Below are 17560 nucleotides of genomic sequence, written 5' to 3'. Positions count from 1 at the left end.
CGCAGGCTGTTTTAGCCCAGCAATTGTTTGCCTTCAACCCCATTTCCCTCCTGCGTCGCGTGCCGATCCCATCTTGCCCGATCCCGAAGTAGTTTGTCGCCCCTCGGTCTCACGGCCCAGTCGATGATGTTTGGCTTCTTTGCGCATACCGTCCTTGCCTGGTAAAGTGTCGGGTTCGTGGGAAATACTGGCGACTAGCAGTGTACTTGAAACGTCAGCACGCACTCGCCTCGGCGTGTTCGCTGATCAATAGTACCCCGGCGGGTACCGACCATGCTCGCTGCAATGAACCGGCCAGAAGACACAGTCCGGGGACCGCGTCCCTTCCGCGGCGAGGCTGATGAAGATGAAGGAAGGAAAGGATCGACCGACTCTCTTGTGCCGCCTTCGCTGTCGTACAGCGAGGGCTCGCCGTCACCCAATGAAGATGAAGGGTCAAGACCGGTTACGGCCATGGCTGATGCTCCGGGCAACAAGCTGGCGCCTGGGCAGAAGCTGTTGACACATGAAGAAACGATCGAACTTGCGAGGCGCGCAGTGGAAAGTGGGATCCAGGATACCAAACGCTCTCTGGCAGGAAGTGAGGCTGTGACAGACGTGGTAAAGCCAAAGTTGACCATCGATCTGGGCCACTCTCATATTGTGCGCATACCGGAACCGGTGGTAGATATAATAAAAGACGAGGTAGAAAGGTACGTGGCACCTGCACAAGCAGCCACACACACGCCAGGACTCGACTAACCCCTCAACCCCAGGCTGTCCTTATCCAACAACCATCTTTTCCACATTCCTTACCGCTTTGCTGAGTGTTCCCACCTCCGATACCTCAACATTAGAGCCAACAACTTCCGAGAATTTCCAAAGGGGGTACGTACAATGACTACCCTTCGTTTTGATTTTCTTGCCCGTACTAATCCCGAACAGGTTTACAAACTGCCCTTACTGGAGATTCTTGATCTTAGTCGGAACAAGATCAATGCACTACCTGACGAGATCAGCAAGCTCAGATCACTGCGTGTATTGTCGATCATGCAGAACCGGCTCGACGACTTGCCCACGAGTCTATCTGAAATGAACAAACTGCAGATTCTCAAAATTGCAGGAAATCCCCTGAGATATCCTCTGCGCCGCGTGTTGGAGGCTTCGGAAGCTGAAATCACGTCATCTGGAATGACTGATAACGAAAAAGAAGTCGCTGTTACTGCGGAGCTGAAGAGGTTTCTCAGAACTCGACAGCAAGCGGCGACCACCCCGGATCCCGATAGTTCCGAAGCGTATGTCCGCTGGCTTCCTCTCCCCATGCCTTTTCTAAGACACTTTACTAATAATCAACACAGTGACCTAGTCTTCGAAACCCCTAAGCCCGCTCCCGTGAAACGCAAGCTTAGCAGCCGATTTCCCGTTATCCCAAGTACCGGCGATGCCTCGGCTAGTTCTTCTCGGTCTCCGTCATTGTCACGCCCTTCACCTCTTATCCCAGCAAAATCTCACTACCGCATGGCTTCTGGCCAACAGGGCACCGGTAGTTATCACATGGGCGCACTTCAACGACCAGGAATTACCCCTCACGGCGTAAACGAGCGCAATCGGAGTAACAGTGAGGGTATCATTCAGGCTTCCGTCGCAGCCCGCAACAAGCGCATGGGTGTTATCACCCGCAAAAACACCGACCTAGGGACTCTGGACGAAACACGACCGTATCGTAACAGCCACTTGCGAGGTCTCAGTCACGGCTCTGTCCTTCGAGCGCGCCCGGTAGCTCCTGCTCCTCCGAACGCCGGAAGCACCTCGTCAAGTCCCATTAGTCCACGAGAGCGTCGGCGCTTGCGAGAAGGCTGGGTTAACCGAATGTCCAGTCTTCCCGAACACAAAGGCGAACGAGGCTCGGACGAACCGATTATTGAGAGTGCAAAGGGCATCTTGTTTGCAATTTTCCAGGTTCACTCCCACATTTTCACATTGATGAATGTCGTCAAGCGCGATGACACCAGACGCCATAGCCTGGAATTTGTGTTTGAAAACGCTTCTTACCATGTTGATCAGCTCAACGATGCCCTTGAGAGTGCGGAGACCTCAATGCCGGAAGATGCAGATGCTACACGGGCAGTTGCCGAGGCCGTGAAGCGAGAATGTGAGACCTGCATTTCAGCTTACAGTCATGTTGTGACGCAGCTGCGCCACAATACTGCCAAGATAGTGACCAACGGTGATTCGCGATATGTCCGATCATTGATGCTTGCGATGTATGGCAGCTTGGTGGAGCTGCGAAATGCGTGCGCCAGTCTCAATGTGCCGCTTCAGACGGTCAAGAAACAACACTGGCTACCTAAACCGTTGATGCCGGCGCCGAGTAGGAAGACCACATCCGGACCTTCCGTGCCTCCCACCTCTACGGATCGACTCCAGCGGCCGTTGGTCACTCCTACACGGGAACCAAATGGGCCAACACGACGCTTGCGAAGCGACACTACAATCCGGCATCCCCAAATCCCCATGGCTGGACCGTTGCCGATTACCAGTCAATCTGCCGTTGGATCTCCTGCCACGCCATCCTTCAACTTCGCGCGCAGTCGATCAAGCAGTCGATCGAATATGATTAATTCCTCGGTCCCAACTTCGCTAGCAACACCTCGTTCTGGGGAAGCTTTCCCTCCCATACCTACAAGTGGACCTCGCATCAATCCGTTGACAGGATTAGACGAAATCGAAGAAGACCGCATCTTCGAGAAGATCTTCCATCAGCTCACTTCAGCATACACAGCTGCACTTCAAGCCCTCCCGTTGGCGCGACGGCAATTTTCCCGATGCCTCGAAGCCGCCGAACAGCAGCGCGAGACTGAAGGGATCCAACTAGTCTGGAATAACCTCATCCGTCGTTGTCGGAACTGTTTGGAAGTGTCGGAAACACTGGGCCTTCGTCTCTCGAGCATGAAAGTCCGCGAACCAGGCGGTGGCCTTCGCAACCAACGCGAGTTCTGGCAACTCTGCAAAGCCTTCATGCAGTCATTCTTGGACCTAGTCACCGACATGCGCGAGGCACGCAGCATGCAGCTTCTCCCACAGGACATCATCATTATCCTGCGCCCGGTCCAGAAAGCCAGTCGCGAAGCGGGCCGCCTCATCGAGGCATCTCCCTGGTCGTACCTCTCCGATATCTCTCACGCACCGAGCAATCTGTATGGTCCTCCGCTGCAAACCCCGCACAGCCAGCATCAAACCTCGGTTTCCACTTCTGCACTTACATCCCACCCGAATCCATACGGGCTTGCAGTCGGCCTGCCCCCTCAGTCGGTAACTGTCCCTGCTACTCCACTGAGTGCAGCGCTTGGCCCTGCAGCACAAGCAACCGTGCCTTCAACGCCGGCAAGTGCCTACAGTGACAAATTCTTCGAGGGCGATGTCTTCCAGCGTGCTGACTCGCTTCTCTCCATGGGAAACCAGGCGCCGTACTTCAGGCGTTAGCTGGTTGATGGTATTTGCCACGGGCAGGAAGAATTGCTTTCATTTTACCTCCGTCTTATGATCATGATCAGAACACATACCCTTACATACCCGACACGGACAGGCTGTATGTTTTCGCAGCCACGTGTTTAACGGCCGGTAGATGGCGAACTCCGCATGTACTTTTGAATCCACAATTAGCGATCCTCAATTTAATTTACTTTCGGAATACGGGTGAATCGGAAAAAACGTAGAAGACTATGGAATGGCTGTCTGATAGACAACACATCATCTTGCTTTGGACGGATACAGTATGCCTCTAGTACCTGCTCTCGTACCACCTCTGCGATGGATAACTTATAACCTCCAAGGCTAATACGTAGGGTAGTTAAATTTTCTCTCAAAATAGACCTGATCGTAGAACCCGTATACCTCTCCTTGGAAGGACTCAGACCTACCTGATTCCGCCAATCGCTTAGCCCCGGGCCATCACCAGGATTCATCATGACTCATGTTGGCTCATAATGAGTTCTAGTTGACTACACCTGATCTCATCACATGCAATTCTAAATGATTCTTACACAATGTAGATGGTTAACGTATTGCACCTGATGCTGCGTTCGTCAGTGTAGATAGTTTCCCGACATAGCGAGTCACAATAATCGGAGAATCGTATCGCATAAATCCTAGATTTATAACATATGTCTTATAACATTAATATAATAGGAAGAATAAAAGCGTTGGAGTTTACCAAGAATCATTTGGAATGTTTTCTCTATCCGATATTGGCTCAGATGCCTTCAAGCCCATGAATTCATGCCGCGTAGTAAGTCTCTTGTTTCACAATACCCGACTCCCTAAGGAGCTATATGGGCTATGACGAACAACAAACCTCTGAATCCAGAAAGAACATTGGAAGAGTTTCTGGTTTTCCCATATCATTGATGTACATCCTTGTCGACATCGTCCGATGCCTTACCTGGGTGATTTCCCAGGCTACTTGCATTCCACATTCCAGTATTCGATCACAAATTGAGCAGGCTACGGCTAACATGTTCTTTTAAATATGAGCGAAATCCACTGTTTAGAACCTGATCCTTTCCCCTAAAGACGCCCCATATTACTGACCCGTTCTCCCAAATCAACCAATATACATGCCTCTACCGAGATCATCCCACCTTCGCACCCACAACCACATCCCGCACATAAGCAAACATCTCCCGCTGCTTCGTCGCAAATACACTATGCCCAGCCCCACGGAATAGATGATACGACACACCCCTATCCGCACCCCACGTCCCAACCGGGTCACCGTTAAACGGACTGACGGACCCAGGCTCCGGCACGGGATCATCAGCATAGAACAAACGACTCGGCTTTTTCGAGAACCCCTGCGCTCCACGCCAGGTCATATTCTGAATCGAGAGTTCGGTACCGATATGGTTGATCAACATATCCAACTCGCCGTTGTAGATATGCAGCGAGACATTGTGGTTCGTTACCAAGTTCGGGAGCAGGAAATATTCTGGTGGGACAGCTGATGGTGCCGCGAGGAGAGTTCCCAGGATGGTCGAGTTGCAAGCCATGTAATCACCACTATCTTTGACATGCAGCGCAGCCTGGACATCCGCGCGACTGAAGTATTTCGCCATGAGCGGCAGGGGATCGATAGTATTGCAATTGTGGGATATGTCGTAGACGTCGAAGCATGGGATCCCGGCTCCTGTTTCTACCAGCGACGCCGTGTCCATGTAGTCGAGGGCAGTTGAGTATGTAGCGCAGGGTCCGTAGCAGGTGGAGTTGAGGATGGAGTTTGTTACTTCGGTGGGTGTGATGGGGTCCGTGTCGCACGCTGCTTCCAGCACATTGGTCATGTCGCGACGTTCAAAACGGTAGTTGAAGTATTCCGGGTTTCCGGGAATGTGGATCTTGCTCTTTGGTGGGTAGACGGCTGCTTCTTGGAGAACGGTGTCGAAGCCGCATATGCTGTCTGCTGCAGAGAAGGCGGAGAGGATGTTTTGGGGGATGTTGAGGCGGGATGATTGCATGTGCATGTATGTTCCGATTGCCACGGATGATAGTGCGGCGGCGTTGCCCCAGGATCCGTCACCCAGCGACATGGATTTGATGTTCAGTGGGAGAGAATATTTGCCTTCGAGTAGTGCAGATGCAAAGTAGGGAATGTAGATTCCGGCCCAGGATTCACCCATTAGGTGGACTCTTTTGGACTTGAGGCGTGGGAAGTGGTTGAAGAATGTATGTAGCCATTGGACAAAGTCTGCTGTCACGCCATCGTTGTCGCGCAGTGGGTAGGGATGGCTGGCGGTCGAAAAGCCCGTACCGACGGGCTGATCCACGTAGAGGACATGTCCCAGCCGAGTCCATGAGTATGGGTTGCGCATCAGATGAGTCGAGTTACCGACGAAGGAGATCGGGCCATTTCCAGTTGTTAGACCTATCAAAGACGAACACCCAGGTCCGCCGTTGAACCAGACTGTGTAGCGTTAGCAATATTCCCCGTAGTATATATGCAAGACTCACTGATGAGATTATCATCGTACGCTGAATTCTCCGTTTCGAACAACCAGAAAAAGATTTCGTTGCCATTTTTCGCTCCCGGCACTGGCAACCGACCAGCCCAGCTGGTCGGCAGAGAAGGACTATCTGGCAGGGAGCGAACTTCGAACCGTGAAGTCTTGGACGAGCCTATCGCCCCAGAGAAAACGAAGCTTGGTACCGAAAAGGCGATTTGAAAGAAATAAAGGAAACCCGCGAGATTCATAGTTAATCCGGCTGTACTCCAGGGGCGGCTCCTCAACCAGAGAATCCCGTAATTGAACCGAAGATGAATATAGCCAGTCGGAATGGGCTGATAACGAGCAATTCACGTCGTGGTTTATATCTTCTTTTAAGAGAAGCCATAATGGTCATCATGGTTGAAGCCTTATACAGTTCCTATTGAGGCTTGCCGTACAAGGGGCTCAATAGACTCAACCTTGGAAGACGAGACACGGCCACGTTATGTGGTACCTCGTGGTAATATTCCTCCGATACATGGTATACCATTTTAATTGACCGAAAATCTGGCCGGTATAATTATTAAATGTCGAACATGCCTTGCCTTGACCGATGGTCGTAGTTCTGCCATGATCGTCAGGCACCATTTTCGCCGGATATGTCAGGCCACCGCAAGGCCCTAATCCGGACTCATCCAACGCCCCAAAACATCCAAAACATCAACGATGCTCCCTCAACCCCAAGTATTCCACCCACGAAATCTTCAAATCTGCTCCAGGGGATCCACACATCCTAGATCTTCAGACCACAGGTCCATCGCCAACTCGACTGCAGTCGTCAGGCTAGTGGTTCCCCGATCCCCGACCGACTAGGGCGAGTACCTCACGTGGCTGGCCAATGCGTCTCAAAGTGAGGCGTGCGGGTCATTAGGGGAAGACCGCTGGACCACAATCTTCCAGACGGAAAAGAAAAGCCACACCGCATGGATCGATCGGATCGGAATGATAGATTTCAGGGGTGGTCGAACTCGGGGGTGGGTTGTGCTGTGTTCGGGTAGCAGCAGAGGAATGTGAACTGTGAGCTGCTTGCGTCCACCCGAATCCGTGAGGTTGAAAACGTTCTACCAGCGGAAGTCATGTATATCAGTCCCAGTCGTTTTTCGAATCATCTGTTTTTCTTGCTTTTTTCCTTTTCCTTTTCGCTGATTTGCTCCTGCGCCTACCTTCTAAGGGGGGTTGGAACTGGATACCGGCTGCTTTGCACACCGCCGATGCGGTCGTCTCTGGATTTGACTGGTACAGATACTCGATATTTCTGAGCACTGGAGTGTATAACCAGCATAACCACGAGGAGGCAAAGTCGTGCTCCACCGCGATTGACAGCTCACTTGCATCACTCGGACGCCGACGCGGATTGGCTGCCTGCCTGAGGCAAACAGGGGGCGATCAAAACAGTGAAAACCCAGAGATTTGTACGTTCGAGTCCGGTGGTCGGCATGGCTTGACCGCCATCTCCCCAAATATAGCTAACGTCGGCGCAGTGTGGCATTCTCCATGGATCTCCAGGGAACCAAAGAGGCCCGGACACAGGAGGACGGCGATGGCCCGCTGGACCGCTCCAAGGAGTATCACAAAGAGCGCCGCGATTCTCACGGCCATGACTCTTCTGCTAATGTACATCCGCTCCGTCGTCGCCAGGCGCCTTTCGCCTATCCTCCCGGAGCTCGTCTGACAGCTTCAAGCGCGAGGAGAGATCAATCACCTTCCCCGGAAGCTATTCGCATTCCCCAGATTTTGGGGCTGAGCTCCCGTGACCAGCGACTATTATGCAAGGCCAGACGCTATCCTCCCGTGACAAAGAAAACACTCAGCGAACTCGATCTGCCCTGCATTATGAGCAACATCAACCTCCGCATGGATGCCAACTTCGACCGCGACCTACATTTCAAGCCCGACTTGGACGGCGAGAAGGGGAAACGCAAAAGGAAAGAGGCTGCTGATTACTGGGACTCGATGGCGTCGGAAATTGCAATCTATGCCTTCCAAGCTGCTCAACCCGAGCCCGAGGGCAAGACTACTCGAGAGAGCTTCCAGCGCACCTTCGATCCTCGTCTGCCCGCCATGTTCGAGACTCTGCAGGAGGTGATCAAGACTCTTGTTCCCGAGCGCGATCACCCAAGCGTCATGCAAAATCTTGAGGTTCCTCTCCTCATGCAGCAGGTTCGCAAGGGTGTCCTCGACATGGTGGCGCTGGCGACTTGGATGGCGGCGCTACTCAAGACGCATTGCGCTCCGATGCGAGATGAGTGGGCGGACCGAATGGTCGAACAGATCGCCGAGGGATCGCAATCGCAAGAACCGAAGGAGATCGTCAACGGGTTACAGACATTGTTTGCCATTCTCGAGGCGATGAAGTTGGTACGAGACTCCACCGGCCCCACTCTGGTTCGACCCATACTAACAACCAGCTCTGTAGGATGTCGCCAACCACCAAATCCGCACATTCCGAGTCCTCCTCATCGAAGACACAGTTCCATTCCTTCAAGAATATTTCGAAGGCAAAATCCAGCGCGGCAGCTTCCAAGTCGAGTCTGCCCGTCAATGGTACATTGCATCGCGAAATAAAGCGAGCGAAGAAGACGCCGCCAAAAGCCCGACCTCCCAACTGGAAGACAACATCAAGCCCCTCGAAGCGCTCTTCCGCGGGATATCCGACCAACTCCTCCAATTCGACCCACCGGACGACTTCCCCGAAACCTTCCTCTTCGACTCCGACCGCCTCTGGCAACTCCGCTCAACGATCCAAAACCTAGTTAACCTCGACATCGCCTGGTACATCTTTGAATCCTACGTCCACACCCAAAAACGCTACCTCTCCTCCCGCGACGAAACCTACTCCACCTTCCGCTCACGTATCTGGTCCCTAATGGAAGACGGGATCGACATGGACAGTCGTACCGGCGATGTCGAGAACGACCGCAACATCCGCGGCAGCTCGTGCTGGCTCCAAAACATGCGCTGCATAGCTCTCGAAATCGCCCGCTTCGCCTGCGCAGCCTGCTGCCTCGACATTGTGGTCGCCGACGAAGTAATCTCGCCCATCGAAGCAGCCCTGGAGTGGCACCTCTCCAATGAGTCCGATCTCTTCTGCTACTTCCAGAGAGCTATGCGTGAGAAGATTCTCACCGCAACGCTGGCTTCTGCTCGCAAGTACTTGCCTTTGTCGCCGCTGGCGATCTGCGAGTCTCAGCGTTCTCCGCCTCAACCTACGGCGGGGCCAGCTACCGCGACTACGGGGCAGTTGACGCCGCAGCAATACGATATCGAGCGCATCGGTATGCGTCTTGCGCACATGGGTGTTTTGCACTGGCGTGTGTGGGCCCCCTTGCTCTACCTCCGAGATGAAATTGCGGAGCAGGAGCAGGAGCCTGCGGCGTTCGTATAGCAACCACCTCTGTGATATTAATCTTTTATATAATTCTGTCAGCCTTTCAGCGCATGCATTTTCTTGGACTTGGTGTTTCACGGGCAAGGCGTTGGTTGGACTAGTGCTCACATCGACTTGGGATTTTGTTCCCGGATATAGACAACGTTCGCTATTTACCATCTGATTTTTTAATTTGTGGCCGGTGCAATATAAAACCCGGAATTGTACACCAATTCGATCTCACTTTGAACTATTCTTGTAAATCTGGAAATGTAAAAATATCCCCATCCGCCCAGGGAACATCCGCACGCAGATACGGTCCGTGCATCGGATCGGCATCCACCTTGGAACTTCCACCCCTGCGCGCGGTAGCACGGTATGCCGAGATAGGAAAACCTCCCAGATCCCCAGAGCTGTCTATTCCTATCTCCCGGATCAGGCAAAAGGTCAACACATGCGTCTGACCATTCCAAAGCGAGGCCCCTTCCCCTGGCTCGCGTCACTGAAATCAGCCCAGCTACAGTGCGTTGCGCGCGCCACGGGCATTCAATCGTCTGGAACCAATGGCGTGCTGGTTGAGAGAATCCAATCTACGCTTAGCCCATACCTCCAAGGTCAAGAACCCAAGGGGAAAATACCCCACAATGGGACTGTGAACGGGGACCAGGCAATGAGCATCCTCAGCATCGACATGGGGATCCAGAATCTCGCGTTCGCTCATCTCCGAGTCCCGTCTGCCTCGGACTCGAAATCTACGCCGGAACTAACGGCGTGGCGCCGGCTGGCCATGTCGGAGATTGCAAGTCTGGATTTGAGATCCGGGGCTGCGGAAGCCGTTGTACAGAGCTCTACGAGTCCAATGGAAAAGAATGCAAAAGAGGCAAAGAAGGAGAAAGAAAAGGAAATATTCAGCCCACCTCTTTACGCAACAAATGCCTACACTCTCGTTACCAAACTCCTATCAACATATAACCCGACTCACATCTTAATCGAGCGTCAGCGTTTCCGCTCTGCTGGTGGCAGCGCAGTGCAAGAGTGGACGCTACGTGTTGGTGTGATGGAGGGAATGTTATACGCCGTCTTGCACGCCCTTAGGCAAGAGCGCGGTGGCGATGTATCCAAGATACAAGTTGATGGAATCGAGCCTAAGCGGGTAGTACAGTATTGGATTGATCGGGAGAGGGGCGGAGAGAAGATGAGTGCTAGGGAGGTGAAGAGGGCGAAGATTGAGATTGTGGGTGGGTGGTTGGGGCCGGGTCATGGGGGGAAGATCGGGATTCCGGAGGAGGGTGTTGTGCGGGATCTTGTGGATGCGTACCTGGGGAAGGTTAACAAGGAGGGTGGCCGGGGTGGGAAGAGGATTGAGGTGGGGAAGTTGGATGATTTGGCGGATTGTCTTTTGCAGGGGGTTACGTGGTTGGAGTGGGAGGCGATGAGAGCGAGGTTGGCTAGGGAGGGTTATGGGGTTTTGGAGTGCTGAGGAGTGGTGGAGGGGTATGGTTCTTGTACATTATACGCATTCGAGATATCCCATTGTACATTATTAAGTTGAAACTTATATCAGGCAGAGTTCACATGTCTACGATCCACAAGATCGGCGGTGATTGACGGGTCCCGCTAAGCGAAGCCACAACTAAATCTATACGTACTTGAAAAGAGTATGACAATCTCGTAGTTGCATTTGCAGATTTTGTACAGAAAACAGGAAAAGCCCACGGCCCCTGAGAGAAAAGAAAACCACGACACCAGCCGTAACAGCACCGTATCACCGACAACTTTGACAATACGAAAAAGTTCCGAAAAGGATGCAACGGGACATGAGACATCTCATTGTAAAGAAAGAATAAAAAGGGCAATGGGGTACTCGAGAGAATTGTCAATAGTTGAACCAGCTCGCGAGACAGATATCACGCGGGCTCATCTCAAGCCTCCTCCAAGGCAAGAAGAAAATAACAAAAAGTTTTGAGTGAAATCCAGAAAATGAGTAGCTAGCAACGAATAGTCTCCGATACCACAACCCTTGATGAAAACACAGCGCCAGCGCGAGAGCGCAAGTAAATAAAACCACGGAACGCTCTCTTGATCATCAGGCCGGTCACCGCTCTATGCCGAATGCACGGGCTTAGAGGTAGCGGCGGTTGAAGGTGGGGCGGAAGCCGCTAGGGGTACTGGATGGAGTGGGCTTGCCGCTGGGGTTGGACAGGCTGGCGGAGCCGGAGGGGACAGCAGAGCTGGTGGCGAAGCCGGAGGCGCTGCTGTGGGGAGGGATCGAGTGGGTGCCGTTGCCGTAAGGGGCCAGGCTGGAGGTGGCCGTTGCGCTAGGGATAGGCGCAGCGGACTCAGTGCTGCCGCTGCCGACGGGCGCAGCGGACTCGGTGTTGCCGTTGTCAGAGCCGCCCTGCTGCTGCTGGTTGTCGGCGGTGGGAGCAGAGGTCGCGCCGTTGTTCTAGGAGATGTTAGTGGCGGTCTTGAGGAATGACTGAGCAGTACTAACCACGGTGACGGTCTCGGTGGCAGTCACGGTGACGGTGGAGGGGTTGCAGTTCTGGCCGCTGCCCCCGGTAGCCTGGCCGGTGGGAACCTCGACGACGGTGGCAGTCACGGTGGCAGTGGAGTGGCGGGTGATGGTGGTCTCGCCCTCGGCCTCGTTACCGGAGCCTTGCTGCTGCTCACCATTGGCGGCTGGGGTCTCAGTCTATCAAATCGTTAGTGGACCTTCAGATGCAGCTGGGGGCTGGATACATACCGCGTAGACCGTGTGGTCGTTAGTAGCAGTGCGGTGGATGGTGGTAGTGACGACGCTGGTCGAAGTACCAGTGCCCAGAGTGTAGGTCAGGGTCACATCAGACTTGGGACCCGAGCCCGCGGAGGCAGAGCCGGCAGCACCGGTGCCAAGAGGAACAGACACGGGGGAGCTGACGGGGCTAGGAGCCACGACGCTGGAGGGAACAGCAGAGGAAGACGGGCTGACGGTGCTGTAGACGGTGGGCAAGCCACGGTTTTCGAAGCCATGGCCGGGACGGTGGAACTGGCGCTGGCGCAGACCATGGTGCTCGGCCTGAGCAGAGGCAGCCAGAACGGCGACAACGGCCACGGAGAGGTTGTTGATGAAGTGCATTTTCAGAGATGTACGAGATAACGACAGTCTATGTCTTTGGCAGAATAACGCGAAGCGGGAGTTCAAAGAGCGTGGGGCTGCGAAATCAATTCACAGAAGCAAAAGAGCGAAAAAGAGATGTCTCTAGCACGGGGAAAGAAAGGAATGAGAGTGCACAGCAGTCTCGAAAGGAGGGAAAGTGAGATGAAAAAGAAGGGAAAAGGTAGGAATGGAATGGCCAAGAGAATAGAGACAGTTAATTAAGGCCCGCCCACATAGAGCAACCATGTAATCTAACGGGATTTGGGCTCCCGTGCTACCGGAGAGTGGAGCAGCCAGCCATTTCATCTATAAAATAGAAAATATGAAATATACAGACGCGCGATATGACAGGCAGGAAGGAACCGGACAAACTCTCTCACGGGCCCGCAGTCTAGGCACGTTGACACGATTGGGAGATCTGCCAGCCCGTGCACCAATCAATCCCGGATCCTGGATCAAGTGGAACCGGCCTTTAATCTCGCGCTGGTGCCAAGTGCATGGTGGGCGAATCGAACGTGGAGATGGCCCTTCTGATGAGGTGGCGCAAAATTGCTGTCCCCCTAATATGTCGATAAGAGATTTCCAGTGGACACCTCACTTTGTCCCTCAGTACGTCCGTCCTGTATCGCCTTATTTTCAACCCTAAGGTCCTACAGTCATAGACGATCGAGAACCCGACTGGCTCGTAAGATCTCCCGCTTCGGTGTTTCAGCCCGTGTAACCGTACTCCGGGGCCCGAAGCCCAGCACCGAGCCCAGCACCAAGCCCAGCACCGTGTACAGAACCATGTTTCACATAAAAATCCACTCCGACCACCCGCGCCGTGGTCCCACTGCACCGGCTGCATAGATTGTCTCTGCCGCGACTTTATATGATGATAGACACGCAGCTGCATTCTGGACTCCCGCAGGCTCGGATGTAGATGAACGACCCAAGGAGTCGATCCCCGCATCGCCCGTGCCACGGTGGGATTGATGACACTTCGATCGCACATCACGTCTGGATCCGGGAAAATCTAGGACGGCTCATAAATGGACGGGGCCGATCGCTGTCTGGCGATGTTACTTTGTCGCAACCTTCTAGCCAGGCCTGCCCAGGCCGATCGACTCGACTCCTGCGACGTGGTAAGACATCCTCCCCGACGTGAGCGAACATGGTGCTTTTCGCATCAGCTTGATGAATCGACTAAACACGAGATGCATCTTGATGCTGAGGGTTTCGTCATCGGGGGACCTTGCTCCCAGTGCCTTGCCGAGTACACGGAGAAGCTTTGGATCCTGAAACACCAACGTGATCGTCTGAGACAAGGGGCTGGATCTGGTGCCCTGGCGCTGGTTCACCCCGCTAGCTTGAAGTGAAGCTTCTGCTTTCCCTGGTATGCCTTGAATTTGATACAATCCGGAGTCCGTTCGTGCTGGTTTGGTGTTGTCTTGGCCGGGGTGATGTCGGGTCTTGCTGAAGCCACCGCCGGCACAATGCTCGTCCACGAACTGCTCCACAGTGGTTTCAGGTGCTTACTAAAAGTATGTAGCGTTCGTATATTGCCTCTCTGTGAGAACCTATTTTTCTTTCAGGGTCTTGTTTGACGGGACAGTGCAACATCGAAACTCATTATAGCAAAAAAACCTGAATCGCATTCTATAGTCGCTATAAAAACAAGACAAATTTTCCAAAGCCCACGCAATGCAAATTCCTAACCCAACAACCTTCCCAACTCCCCCTACAGTACACTTTACATGAAGCCTCCAGGTCTCCTATCCAAAAGCCGGTCATGAGACGGGATCGGCCCCGCCTGAGGGTACCCATAAGGGGGCGCCTGCGCCTCATAAGAAGGCCCCAATTCAATGTTAGAATAGTCCGCCGATTTTTTCGTGCGCCTGGATTGCGCCATATTACAGGCAAACTTAATCGCACGCAGGATCTCCATCGGACTCAACATCCCGATCCACGCTCTCCCACCCAGCGATCCGCCCTTGTAGGGACCGCCGTTGATGTATGGAGATACTCTGTATGCGTAGGGGAAGAAGAGGGCGAATAGAACCATCTGGAGGCAAATGAGTAGGTTTGGAATTCCGATATTTGTGTCGCCGTAGGATAGGGTTGAGGTTGGCTTTAGAGTGTTTGTGGAGCGGAGGATTGTGAATATTATCTAAGGAGATGTTAGATATCCGAGGTGGAATTGAGCTGTCGTTACTTGGGCTGGGGAGCTTACCCGTTCGACAAATGAGAGGCCGACGATGAGCTTGAATGCTAGGAGTTTGGCGAGTGGTTGGTGGCCCTTTAGGTGTGTGCTGAGTGCTTTGTAGAAATTAAGGACCGACATCACGGCGGCTGAGACGGAGAGGCTTGACACGACGGTCAGCTATGGTAGGAGTTGGTCAGTCCGCTGCATAAATAATATTTGGTTGTTTCTCGGCTCAACTCACCCAAATGTGTGCAAAGTGTGGCTTGTTACTGTCCAGGCAGTATATACCGGCCCCCTGAGTGATATCCGTGGCAATGGCCACCAGAATGGCCACAACTGGGTACTGGAAGATGGCAATCCATTGTTTCTAGAGAGACTGCTTCTTAGTATTTGCCACCTCGAAATCACCCAGGTTATTTGATTTCCTCGGAATGCATCGCATACGTACCCTGAACCATTCCAAACCATGCATACGCTCCCCGTTCTTCTTCTTCGGGGCTTCAAATGCCGCGAAAAACACATCCACCTCGGTCTGATTGTCGCTCGCGATGAATTCACAGAGAAGAAGGAAGAAGGATGCTAGTGCAATGGCTTGAAACACTTCGAGCCATGGCTCGAGATATACGTCTGCTTTGGGGAAGCAAACCGAGACGAATGATGTGATCGTATAAAGTGGGAGAAGCATGCAGATTTTCATGATCCTAGGTTGGGTCAGTCCGGTGTTCTTTGAGGTGACAATGGCGGTCGTACTTGATCTGCTCTCTGGGTTTGCTCAAGTGTGTCGCATGATAGAACATCAATCCGAACATGATCAGACAGACCAGGCCTGTGCAGGCGCCGGAGGCCATCATGTTTAGACGGTAGAAGGAGATTGTGCCCACGATGGGTTTTGATGCTTCTAATGCACGTCGATAAAATATTAGTTACTATTCAATGCAATTCATGAAACCCTCCAATGAGGCCATTGGGCTCACCTGTAGCAAAATTGGTCGGCGTCGGGCAGGTATTGTTGCTGCTGCTGTCACTGAAGAGACCCATGGTGAAATAGTTATATGTAGACAGGCCAACGATTAATGCCCAAAGTAAATAGAATGCCAAGTATAATAAAGCACCTCAAATGCGACGTCCAGTCAATGAATATGCGGTTATCCTGATGGAAAGAAATAATCGAAACAGTGGCTCTACGACACTTTTATAACCCGCCTCGTTCGTGCTACCTCGCAGAAAATAATCAACACAGCCCCATACCTATCCTTAAACCCTGGCACGGCCCCAAACGCCCCCAGCTGCACTATGATTGCCATTGAGCAGCGACAAAATAAAAACCAACGATGAAAGCTTACGGCTGCGGCCTGAAAGGCCAAGACGTGCTCGATACCGTATGAGGTATAGCCTCGAATCGCATACCCGAATATGGTTAGCGTGTTTCTAACCACGAGCGCATCGAAGCTTAAACCCAGGAACGATGCAGGAAGGCTGATAAAAGCTCGAATTGGGTTTCCTATTACGGTAACCAATCTGCTACCCACTAGCCGTTCGAACTTAATTCATAGCCCCGTTCGAATTCCACACGTGGGGTATATGATGCGATTGGGAGGCTCTTCGTAAGGCTGGTTCGTTACTGGATTTAAGCTGGGAGAAATTCTCAGCCCCCAAAAGTTAATTTATGAACCCCTATAACCCTCTTCCTCAACTCTCTCACAGCCAACCTCAGCTCACTTCACTCTTTTGGGTTCAAGTTGCGAGAACGGGTTGCATGCGCTGAAATCGCCACTTATCTCCCCTTCGACATCTCAATCTTCCCATCATGGACATGGTGTGTATTTATATCATTTCTCAAACTATGGACTCTCATAAATTGTAATATTACTGAAGAAAGACCCCACGGCCTGCATGATTCCTCCTTCATAAGCAATAGTTCGTAAAGCCGCTTTCGCCATCCACCTCTGCGTCTCCTGCGCAGCCGGCGAGCAGAGAATCCCCCTCAACGGCCACAGCAATCTCAGAGTATCCGCCCATGTCGGAAGATTCAACTCATGCCCTGTCGTCAGAAATTGGGGCAGAGCCCCAAGAATACGACATATGCAGAATTGTGATTCCTCCACGCAAGCTTGTTGCAGCTCTATCAGACGACCGACGGATTCATTTGAGATATCCGGCTGGCTTGTGGCTTGCAGAATGAGTTCCAGCAGTATTGAGTAGAGACGAAGCATGCAGGTGTCGTGATGGTTGCGGATACGCAGGACTGATTTGCTCTCGTTTTCTTTTGCTGGCAAGTCAACCGGGGTGCCGAATATGAAGCTGGATAGAAAATCGTTTAATGGTTTTTGCATCGACCTTTCGAGGGCCTTGCAGGCCTGGAATGTGTTTTCAATTGCGGCGAGCTGTTCGGCGGCGGAGTTGGCTTGGTCAAAAGACGATGTTGCGTTCTTGAAAATTCGTGCAGCTTGGTCGCCGCAATCGAACGACGGCATGAAAATGTACTCTTTACCGTCGGCGCTTGATTTCATGGCATCGAACCATTCGCGCGCTTCCGGTGCGGGGCCTGAGCCTGTCAGGAGGGATTGGATTTGCTAAGAACCAAGGTATTAGCTCATTATTTCATGCGAGATATCAGTGGCAGTCATCACACACGATGTAATGGTAGGATAGTTGAAACAATTGACGACCAGTCTTGGTTCTGAATTGTTGCTGACCTCTCGAGCGTAATAGTTCTGTGAGGGCTTTGCTATGAACACCCCAATTCATGGGACCTTTTGAACTCGATGGAGTGCCCAACATTAACTTTACGAGAAGGTCAGCAGCTGTCTTTTGACGAGATTTGTGCAGATAGGGTTTCAGACCTCATAGAG

General features: G+C 52.5%; 7 protein-coding genes across 7 annotated transcripts; 3 read left to right on the top strand and 4 right to left on the bottom strand.

The window, feature by feature from the left end:
- Positions 1–273: 273 nt before the first annotated feature.
- Positions 274–3462, top strand: N7498_009987 (uncharacterized protein; the record flags this gene model as incomplete). Its single annotated transcript, XM_058457043.1, has 4 exons — positions 274–692; positions 756–867; positions 925–1274; positions 1338–3462. 4 exons carry the CDS (start codon positions 274–276, stop codon positions 3460–3462), a joined length of 3006 nt encoding a protein of 1001 aa, XP_058303942.1.
- Positions 3463–4610: 1148 nt separating this feature from the next.
- On the bottom strand, positions 4611–6223 carry cp9 (putative serine carboxypeptidase; the record flags this gene model as incomplete). Its single annotated transcript, XM_058457042.1, has 2 exons — positions 4611–5935; positions 5983–6223. The coding sequence occupies 2 exons, from the start codon at positions 6221–6223 to the stop codon at positions 4611–4613; spliced, it is 1566 nt and encodes a 521-aa protein (XP_058303941.1).
- Positions 6224–7511: 1288 nt separating this feature from the next.
- N7498_009985 (TCP11 family protein) lies at positions 7512–9402 on the top strand (the record flags this gene model as incomplete). Its single annotated transcript, XM_058457041.1, has 2 exons — positions 7512–8375; positions 8434–9402. The coding sequence occupies 2 exons, from the start codon at positions 7512–7514 to the stop codon at positions 9400–9402; spliced, it is 1833 nt and encodes a 610-aa protein (XP_058303940.1).
- Positions 9403–9838: 436 nt separating this feature from the next.
- N7498_009984 (uncharacterized protein) lies at positions 9839–10864 on the top strand (the record flags this gene model as incomplete). The annotated part of the gene is made up of 1 exon (XM_058457040.1): positions 9839–10864. One exon carries the CDS (start codon positions 9839–9841, stop codon positions 10862–10864), a length of 1026 nt encoding a protein of 341 aa, XP_058303939.1.
- A 642-nt stretch (positions 10865–11506) lies between these two features.
- N7498_009983 (uncharacterized protein) lies at positions 11507–12502 on the bottom strand (the record flags this gene model as incomplete). Its single annotated transcript, XM_058457039.1, has 3 exons — positions 11507–11830; positions 11879–12079; positions 12131–12502. 3 exons carry the CDS (start codon positions 12500–12502, stop codon positions 11507–11509), a joined length of 897 nt encoding a protein of 298 aa, XP_058303938.1.
- A 1753-nt stretch (positions 12503–14255) lies between these two features.
- N7498_009982 (OSTA/TMEM184 family protein) lies at positions 14256–15746 on the bottom strand (the record flags this gene model as incomplete). The annotated part of the gene is made up of 6 exons (XM_058457038.1): positions 14256–14672; positions 14736–14885; positions 14950–15075; positions 15157–15409; positions 15459–15606; positions 15683–15746. 6 exons carry the CDS (start codon positions 15744–15746, stop codon positions 14256–14258), a joined length of 1158 nt encoding a protein of 385 aa, XP_058303937.1.
- An 803-nt stretch (positions 15747–16549) lies between these two features.
- Positions 16550–17456, bottom strand: N7498_009981 (uncharacterized protein; the record flags this gene model as incomplete). Its single annotated transcript, XM_058457037.1, has 2 exons — positions 16550–17281; positions 17343–17456. The coding sequence occupies 2 exons, from the start codon at positions 17454–17456 to the stop codon at positions 16550–16552; spliced, it is 846 nt and encodes a 281-aa protein (XP_058303936.1).
- Positions 17457–17560: the final 104 nt, after the last annotated feature.

Source organism: Penicillium cinerascens (assembly GCF_028974065.1).
Source record: "Penicillium cinerascens strain IBT 15544 chromosome Unknown scaffold_4_segment0_segment1, whole genome shotgun sequence".
Lineage (NCBI taxonomy): Eukaryota > Fungi > Ascomycota > Eurotiomycetes > Eurotiales > Aspergillaceae > Penicillium > Penicillium cinerascens.
Note: the sequence above shows the minus strand (reverse complement) of the source record. Positions and strands in the feature narration are given on the sequence as shown.